We start from the raw sequence: 10,000 nt of genomic DNA on the forward strand, positions 1-10,000 counted from the left end.
GAACACAAGTAACAAACATTTTTTTTTTCAGATAGTTGATACTCAATTACAGTTTCTTTTCTTAATTAATATTCAAAGGCTCCGTATGTGTCATTTATACTGCAATATTATACAGTATATAATAAGCTAAAATTACAAATTGTTACTGTTATTGCAATATATAAATGTCCTGAAAGACACAAATAAAAAATGCAAGAAAATATACAGAAACATAGTTATACAAATATATAGCTTTCGTACTTGTTCAATGAAGTCGTAGACATTTGTAAATACCATACAACCATTGAAAAATTAGCTTTTGTACTATAGAGACCATACATAATAGACAAGTATTTTTACCATGCTTGATGTTATCACTAATATGGTCGTAAGCTCCTTAATGACCACTCTCTTTTTTGCTAACTTATCTGACTGAAGAGACATTTATACAGAATGGAGCTGTTTTGCCATTGTTGTGTAGGTGTGACTACGACTGCGACAGTTCTGACGTTGACTTCATTTCCCAAACTTTTTTTTATATATAGCAAAAGAACCCAAAGTAAGGTTCTGTCGCTCATGTAACTAAAACGTTTATTTTCATTTCCCCCTTTTAAAAAAGGGTATTAAAAAAAAAAAGGTCAAATATGTTTCACATTACAAATCAGAAGCAATATTTATATTTTATGATATTTAAGCAAAGAGGCCACAAATCAAATGATTATATCACATTGGTACACTTTATTTTCCTCTGAAGTAGTGTTGTTCCTTTAAATATCAAGAAAATTCATCTTCAGTTTCTTATGTCTAGTTATTCAACCTGGTGTGTTTTATTTATATAAAAAAAAAGGTTAATGAAGCTGCCATGAGCCATGTATATAGCTGTGTTATATTTTAGTATGAAATAAACAATGAACATATAAAGTTGTTTTAATAACAAAATAAACCATTTAACAGGAACAAAACTTTGTGTTAAAACCTGATTCAGAAAAATAAGTTCTGTTAAATCATACAAAGTAAGAAAAAAAAAAAGTGCAAGATTGTTTTGTAGAAATAGTAAACGGATTTGTAAAATGAAGCTTCAAACAATATGTACCCTTTTAAGACAATGAAAATATCCACCATACACATTTCTAGTTATTTAGAAGTCCAAGGTTTAAGTTTTATTTCCAAGAAAAGTCCATGATGGAAAAAATTAATATGGTTGATAATTGTTTCTAAAGTCAAAAATTATTCTAATAACCGCTACCTAAGAGAAATAAAACGAGTACCTTACCGTTACATTTGATTCACACTAACGGGAGGATATGAAAATAATTTTTTCCAGTGGTTTACAACTTATGTAAATATATATCACATGTGAGAAGATAGCAGTCTTGAAAAAATGCTTTCCATCCTTTTTTTTTACTGATTTTTTTTTCTCTTAAAATATTTCCATGAATATGCCTATTTTGTGCATTAAAATTATGCTTCCCATTTATAAAAGTAATTTTTTCTCTCACTCTTACTTACTTACTCACTCACTCACTCACATTCACTCTCACACATCACTTTATCACATTCACTCTCACACCCTTTACTCACATTTACTCTCACACTCACTCACTTAATTCACTCTCACATTTACCCCACTCACACATTCACTCTCACACTCACTCACTCACTCACATTCACTCACACTCACTCACTCACTCACACTCACTCACATCACTCTCACTCACATTCACTCTCACACTCACTCACTCACTCAACACTCCTCACTCCTACTCACTCTCAACTCACTCAACACATCACACTCACACACACACACACACACACACACACACACAACACACACACACACACCTGTGCGTGCATGTGGATGAAACAAAATTTGGTCTCTATAGAGATACCCTTTCATCGCTCAAGTCTAGTGCCTCTGGTGACAGAGTCGTGTTTAATTGAAAGACCATGCTGAAGGGATTCTCTCTCTCCCTCACATTCCAGTGAGCAAGGGTGAAGAGCACACGAGCTATGCCTTCATAATACCCTTTCTTGCCACGTAAAGTTCACTGAAGGCTGTCCTTGATGCTGTGCCGGCGCACTATCGCCACAGCCCAGAATCTGGCTAGCTGGAGAAGCTGGTCGCCGTTAACGTGCCCGTGTTGATCTCTGGCAATGGCACGCATGACAAAGACGATTTGATCAAGCAAGATCGACTGCCCCTTGGTCATTTTCTTCAGCAAGGGCCTGACGCCGCTCACAAAGCTGTAGGGGATTATCGTGAGGAAGGGCTGCTTGAGATAGGCCATGAGCGTCCTTTCCGACATCGTGCCATGCCTCCGGCGGGTCCAGGAGGGCGACCTCGAGGCTAGCGACGTACTCCCTCACCACCAGCAGGGCCACCCCAGCCTTGCACCTGGAAACTGGGGGATCCGCCGGAAAACAGCTCTGTGATCCAGGGGAACTCTCTGTAAACAATTCTAAACCTGAGATTCTTTTCCAACTCGTGCGCATTTGGCGGGAGGGGAAATATGTTATCAATGTGGGGTTTCCACATGGCCACGTAGAGCAACAGGGTCTGCATGACTTCAGGGATATCTTCGACCAGCCTGTGCTCGTAGGGCGACTTATCCCTGAGGGCGTCCCACCTCATCCTGTCATATGCTTCCCGGAACGACAGGGTCCTGAAAGGAAAATCTGGGAAATTAAAGAGAACATTTGGGATTGTCGCAAAAATTCGTGTATTACTCATTGCAGTCATGATAACGAAATTTTATAGGCCTATTCCATAAACCGGTACCAATTTCATAAACATTCAGATATTTAATCATCATTTGTCTAACATTATCTTCAATGCTATGTTAAAAATAAATGCAGGTTGAATTACTCTGTTAAAGTTAAAAAATGAAAATAGGTATTAATTCTTGAATGTTCCTCCTTACCTCAATAGATTTAAAAAGAACATGGCGTGTGTGTGTATATAATACTAAATTCTTGAATTACAGCTGAGAATGAGAACTTGGAGGCTGCTTCCAAGCTTTGCTCAACTTCACTTTGCAAACTGCAGTCTGGTGAGAGGAGAGAGAGAGAGAGAGAGAGAGAGAGAGAGAGAGAGAGAGAGAGAGAGAGAGAGAGAGAGAGAGAGAGAGAGAGAGAGAGAGAGAGAGAGAGAGAGAGATATTGGACATAAAATAAAGAACTATTTAAACACCAACACATTTCACTCGACGGGGATTCAGAGTAATTCTTATAAATCGTATATGATATAGGCCTAAACTTTATGAAAACAAAGTTAATCGTATATAGCAATTATAACATATATAACATCCTGTAACATAAGTACTTTCAATTTTGGGTCATATGCAGATTCATCAGTAACGAAAAGGAACTTTGCAATATTACAAATAAAAAAAACTTTCCTGCAATTTCCCCCAAAACACTGCAATATTTCGTTCATAATGTTATATCACAAAGATGAACTTATATTTACTTGACATCACCATTGCTACAATGAATGAATGAACAAATAAATAAATACATAAGTAAATTAATAAACTGCTTCGTTAAAAGACACCTGATGGACTTACAATAGATTTCAAACTATCCAAATTACCTCTTATTTCTTAACATCTTCGTACCCGCTGTATTACTGTTTTTTGCTGAACTAGGAGACTGAAATTGCAAAGGAATTTTGTGGTACATAAAGGGGAAAAATATAATACTAAGAGGTAGTTAATTCATGATTTTATGAAGCTATGTTTTTTTACTCATCAGGCACAAAAACGAGGTTTAGTTACATAAAAAAAATAAGAATTAGTTTTAAAATATTTGTCCTTGTTAATTCTCGGAATATGCACGCACGCACGCGACACACACACACACACACACACACACACACACGCACACACACACGCACACACGCACACACGCACGCACACACACACACCACACACACCCCACACAACACACACACACACACACGCACACACACACGCAACAACACACGCACAACGCACGCACGACGCACACGCACACGCACGTAACGTCATTCCCGGAGGCGAAGGAGAACCTGGTACGCGGCGATCAGTGACTCCAAGCAGAGGGCGCTAAGAATCCCCGGTCACAAATGGCCGCCCACGTGAGAACCTCTGACATATGATATAAGGAAATGAGAATGAATCAGACGTACTAGCATACTTGAGGAACTCTCTTTCATCAAATGGGATATTGTAGGACTGTAAGGTTAGGAGACTAGGCGAAGAGAAGAGGATACTAAATGATGGGCACGTGCTCTATTGGAGAGGTAAACCCCAGGGTAACAAGCAGGAATTAGGGGTAGGTTTCTTAGTTCACAAACGTTTAGAAAAGACTAACGTGAAATTCTACACTATAAGCGAAAGTATCAATAAAACTAAATAGGTACAACTTAAAGATTCAAGTCTATGCTCCAACCTGCAGCCACAGTGATGAAAAAAATAGAGAGCTTCTATGAAGATGTTGATTTAGCCAACGAGAGAGTAAATACCCATTTCACAATAATAATGGGAGATTTTAATGCCGAAAATAGGTAAACAAAATCAGCAGGAGAAACCGTAATAGGAAATCACGGAATAGGTACTAGTTGATTTTGCGGGGGCTCGATCACTCAAATCATGAAACACTTAGAAAAAAAAGGGGGGAAAAGTGGACATGGAAGTCGCCATCTGACATAAAAAACGAAACTGACTTAATAATTTCAAATAGGCGCGATATAGTAAAAAAAAAAAAAAAAAAAGTGGAAGTTATTAATTGAGTAAAGTTGGCAGCGACCATAGAATGGTCAGGGGCCCAAAATTTATTAAATTTAAACCTCAGAAGGGAAAGGAGTCCAAAAAAACCATTTAGCTAACTTGAAGACCAGAGCGACGGAATTTAACCTTAACTTTCCCAAAAAAGATATTCACTTCTAGCGACGAAGATCTCAACATTGACCAAATCAACAAACAGTTCAATGACATATAAAGGAAGCTGCACTAGAAGTAGGCGGTAAAATGTTAAGCAAAGCTCCAGCAAGTTCTCCGTAGAAACTAAGGAGCTTATGCAAAAACGGAGGGTCATGGAAATATCGTCAAACAGGGACAAAATAGAATTAGCCCTACTAACAAAGACTATGTAGTGGTTTGTGGGCAGCTGCTCTACCACTCACTCTTGGTACAGGAGCTGACGAATATTCCTCAGTCGCAAATTATAGGCCATGAATATGGGCATGAGGGAAAGCCGGGCAAAATTAACCTCCCAAATTCGCAGGACTAAAGAGAGACCGGGGGGGTCCGTCTTCGACTGCTTTTTGTCTGTTTTACGGTGCACAGAATCACGGCGGAGTTCAATATAATCCAAACAGGGTTTACAAAAACAGTAAAAATATAAAAAAACACCAAAAATTTTAAATACAATAATCTCCCTCAGCCCCCCTCAAATCCTTTCACGACCGAGGTTTCCCGCCAACTGCCTGCCCGGGGGCGACTTTACCGCCCACTCGGCGAAGGGGTTGCCACCATCTCAGTCTTAAAGGGGTGGGTGTGGACCCCAGCTCTTCTAACCCAGGGCTCAAGGCACGTTCTCCCGGAGGTGGGGCTTTTTAAAAAAAGACGCAAAGGGCGTACCGCTGGGCGTAGTAAGCTCATTTTAAAAAAAAGGGAAAGGGAAACCAAGTGGAACATGGCCATCCCCCGTTGCATACGTGAATCCGGGGTGCTTTTTATCGAAAAAAAGCACACTAAACCCCCCTCCAGGAAGGGAAAAAAACGCCACACCCCCGGGGGGCCCAGTACCGATAGACCATAAAAAATATATAAAAACACAAAAAAAAACATGTAAAAACCCAAAAGTATTTAAAACACAAAAGACAAGTAAAAATATCACAAATGTAGAAATATCACAATACAAGCCATAACTCTAAAAACATAGAGTCTGATCTGTTTTACCCAGTTTGTCTGGGGTCGGGAGCAATTCCAAGACCCCCACCCCCCAAAAATGTTTTGACACTCACAGCATCACTTGGTCAGCTCCTCGGGGTATCTATTGGGTCGCGGGGAGAAGGGGGGATTGGTTAGCATGGCCCCTGGGTGCGTGGGAAAGTATATTTGGCCCTTGTTGTCTCGGCATTTTACGCCACCTCGACAGCAAACCCGGCGGGCGTCTGCAAGGGACCCAGTATCGGGTCCGGCCCCACATTTTGGCGATTTTCAGGCTTCCCAAAGAGCGCCATTGACCATCAATAAGTACAATGGGCCCCCCCCGGGGGGGGAGGGAAAGGGAAGGGTTTAAGGGGAATGGAGGGAGGGGGCCCCCGCCAGGCGCCTCCCCTGCCCGATTGGCGCCCACCACCCCTTGGGGGGGGGATAGGCCTTAAAAAGGGGGGTTCGAGGGCCTCAAAAAAGGGGCCCACTGTGGGGAAACCCCCAAAAACCCAGTTTAAAAGGGGGCCCCAAAAAAAGTCCCTTGGGCACAAAGCCAAAAACCCGGTTTTTTGGGGCCCTGGCCCTGGGGGGAAAAACCGGGTTTTCCCTTTTCCACCTGCGGGGGGTTTTCTTCAGGGCGGGGTTTACCCCAAAAAGCGGCCTTGGGCCCCCGGGAAAAATGGTGCTTCCGAGCTTCCCCTGGGTTTGGGGGGCGAAGGTGGAGGGAAAAAGGGGTGGCAAAATTTTGGGGTTTGGAAACTGGGGGGGGCCTTTTAGGAAGTTTCAACCCTGCCCCACCCGGGGGGCCCCCGGTGGGGCCCGGGCTGGTTCCCCCCCCCCCCCCCAACCCCGGGCATAAACCGGGCCCCCCAAGGGTCTTCCTGGGGTTTTAGGCCAGCATGCAGCAAGTCCCGGGGAAACAAAAGGGCCCCTCCCCACCCTACCTTTGGGGCCCCCCGGGGCTGGCCCCCGGGGGGGGGTCGTCCTGGTGCCCTGGGGGTTTCCCCCGGGGGGTGTCATTTTTGGGGGGCTTAATAAAAAACCGGGCCCCCCGGGGGGGAAAATCATTAAAAAAAAAAGGGGCCCCCAAAGGGGGGCAGGCCAAAACCCGTTTGCAAATAATCCCGGGGGGCTGATTTAAAATCTCAAGCCCTTAAATAAAAAAAAAGTTTGAAATTCCCAAAAAATAAGCGGACCTTAAAATTTTAAAATTTTGGAGGCTCGGTAGGAGCAAAACCCAATGAAACAAAGGAGGGCATTTAAAAAAAGGGAAAACATAAAAGTGGAGGCCCCTTTTCAGGACGTCCTTTTTTAAATCACGGGACAAGGAACTAGAGACGTCCGCTAAACAAAAATAAAAGAGGTTAAAAAAAGGGGGGCCCGGGGAATGAAGAAAATGTTTATAAAAAAAAGCCCCATAAACCCCCCTTTTTCAAAGCTCTAAAAAAACTTAAAGCCTGGAAATCGTTTAATTTTTTAAACCAAAAAGGGGGGGGAAAGGATCAAAAAAAAAAACCAAAAAGCCCCCTTTTTGCCTTACAAAACCAAAAGAACAACCATTTTGGGGCCCCCAATCAACCCCCTAAAAAGAGTTTGCGTTTTCCGAAAACCCTAAGTCACCCAAAAAGGAAAAAAATAAAAAATTAAGGAAACCCCGTGTGTCCATTAACCCGGGAAAAAAAATTTTTTCCAACCCGTTCTGGGGAAGTTCCGGGCAAAAAGGAGTTCATTGTTAGAAAATTCAAATGGGAAGCAACCTCTCTCCCCCCAAAAAAAAAAACCTTTAAAAATTTTAAACGGGGGTCCTTGAAAATGAAGGTTAAAAAAAAAAGTGGCAAAAGGGACAAAAAAGACAACCAAACCAATTTTTTAAAAATTTTAGGGCAGTTTTGGAACCAAAGAAATCCCTAAAAAAACGATCTGAATAAAGAAAATCAGAAAATCGGACTTAGGATGAACAAGAAAAAGAGTAAGATCGTGCAACAGTAGAGTTCAGTTCGAACAGATACAAGTACAATGTGAGGTAGTGGACAAGTATATATACCTAGGGCAACTCGTACAGACAAATACATCTAGCGAAGAGGAATCTAAGCGACGCATCAGTCTAGGCTGGAGCGCCTTTGGCAGACACAGTAGCATACTAAGAGGCTCCTTGCCATTCTGTTTAAAAAGAAAAATCTTTAACCAATGAATCCTCCTAGTTATGACCTATGGATCAGATACATGGACTACAACCAAATTACTGGAGGGGAAACTAATAAGTGCCCAGAGAGGGATGGAGAGGTTGATGCTGAGAATTAGCTTAAGAGATGGATGGGAGTGACATGGATCAGGGAACAGACAAAAGTGGAGGGTATACTTGTGAGCATCAAAAGAAAAAATGACAATGGGCAGGTCATATATATCAGAGACAAGACGACAGATGGACAAAGAAAGTAGCAAGACTGGGCTATAGATAACATAGAGAGGCCAAGGTTCAGACCAGTGACAAGATTTCGAAATAATGAAATTTAGGGGCCATGACTGGAAACAAAAAAAGGCCTATGTCTTGCAGTGGATTGATTCAGGTAGATGATGATTATATATATATTATATACATACATACATATAGGTATATATACATATATATTATTATATATAATATAATATAAAATTTTATATATATACATATATATTTATATATATATATATATCATAAATATATATATATATATATATTTTATATATAATATATATATATATTATATATATATATATTAATATATTTTAATAAATACCTATATATATATAATAATATATATATTTTATTTTATATATATATATTATAAAATATATATATATATATATATTATACCTGGGGCCGCGGTGGCCGAATGGTTAGGGGCGTCGGACTCGAGACTGTCACGACGGCAATCTGAGTTCGAGGGTTCGAGTCACCGCCGCCGCGTTGTTTCCCCTTTGGCAAGGAACTTCACCTCGATTTCTGCCTAGCCACTGGGGGACCAAGTCAGCCCAAGTCAGTGCCGGGTAAATAGAGATGGTGACTCTATTAAAAAAAAGAAAAAAAAAAAAAAAAAAAAGAAAAAAAAAAAAAAAAAAAAACACCGGGCGGAAGGCAATGGCAAACCACCGTTCTAAAATGCCAAAGAAAAATCATGAAAGCACATGATCGTCAAGGCCGCGGTGGTCTAATGGTTAGAGCGTCGGACTCAGACTGTCACGACGGCAATCTGAAATTCGAGGGTTCGAGTGACCGACCGCCGCGTTTCCCTTGGGCAAGGAAAATTCACCTCGATGCCTGCCTAGCCACTGGGGGCCAAGCCAGCCCAAAGTCAAGTGCTGGTCCAAGCCGGATAAATAGAGAGAATAATTACCTAAAAAAGGTACACGGCACTTCCGTGGAAAGGAAAAAGGGCCAGGTCTGGCTATGGTTGGACAAAGAAGGTGGTAGCATAGCGTCAGCGTGCTGGCAAATCTCCTCGCCGGCATTGGAAGCGGAGGCTGTTGGCCAGTTCAGGAGAGTTGTCAACGCCTGAATCTGCACCTGCACCTGCATCTGCATCTGTGCCTGCATGCGGGCCAGCTGGTCCCCCACCTGCGCTCCCAACCGGTCCATAAGCCGTGCATCCAACTGGGCCAGTTGCCTTTGCTGCATTTCTAAGCCAGCAGCCGCAGCAGTCCCAGAATCAGACAGTGCCCCTACCGAGCCATAGCCACTCCCGAGATGGTGCAACTTGGTCTGGGCCCTGGGGGTAGTTCGTCCTGGGGGCCTGCATCCTCTGGGGTCGGTCTGGTCGTGACTGGCTTGTGGATGTCTATAGTGATTCTGGATTTGTGGGGCGTTAATAAAAGACGCAAGGGCGTACCGCTGGGCGTTAGAAAAGCCATTAAAAAAAAAAGGAAGCGACCACCAAGTGGCAGCATGGCCATCACCCGTTCGCATACGTGAATCCGGAATCTTGTATCTGAAAATACGTCACACTACAACTATAAATAAAAAGAAGAGGGAAGATGTACGGAAATTCAATACTCAAATAATAAATGAAACTTGATCTCAGGTACTAGCATGGAAACAGTTAAATGGAGACTCGGAATAGGGAGAA

The 10,000-nt window shown here is 42.0% G+C and overlaps 2 protein-coding genes across 3 annotated transcripts in view; both read right to left on the minus strand.

Annotated features, from left to right (window-relative positions):
• Positions 1 to 10,000, minus strand: part of LOC119599104 — a 68,446-nt gene that overhangs the window by 45,196 nt on the left and 13,250 nt on the right. The gene's annotated exons all lie outside the window — the stretch shown is intronic.
• Positions 1,768 to 3,796, minus strand: LOC119599469. 2 transcript variants are annotated; one of them, XM_037949259.1, is made up of 3 exons: positions 3,572 to 3,796; positions 2,901 to 3,026; positions 1,768 to 2,642 (listed from the first exon to the last, which is right to left on the minus strand). In XM_037949259.1, exons 2-3 carry the CDS (start codon positions 2,921 to 2,923, stop codon positions 2,327 to 2,329), a joined length of 339 nt encoding a protein of 112 aa, XP_037805187.1. In that variant the 5' UTR covers positions 2,924 to 3,026; positions 3,572 to 3,796; the 3' UTR covers positions 1,768 to 2,326. The 2 variants fall into 2 exon arrangements, with proteins under 2 accessions (XP_037805187.1, XP_037805186.1); XM_037949258.1 differs by having other exon boundaries at positions 2,901 to 3,796.

The sequence above is a fragment of the Penaeus monodon genome, chromosome 42 (assembly GCF_015228065.2).
Source record: "Penaeus monodon isolate SGIC_2016 chromosome 42, NSTDA_Pmon_1, whole genome shotgun sequence".
NCBI classification, from domain to species: Eukaryota; Metazoa; Arthropoda; class Malacostraca; order Decapoda; family Penaeidae; genus Penaeus; species Penaeus monodon.

Bases quoted from the DNA above. Each gene is read 5' to 3' on its own strand.
- LOC119599469 (XM_037949259.1), bottom strand. From the start codon at position 2,923: ATGTTCTTTTTAAATCTATTGAG. The intron at 2,643-2,900 runs GTAAGGAGGAAC...TTTTCCTTTCAG, and splicing joins TTCTTTTTAAATCTATTGAG to GACCCTGTCGTTCCGGGAAG.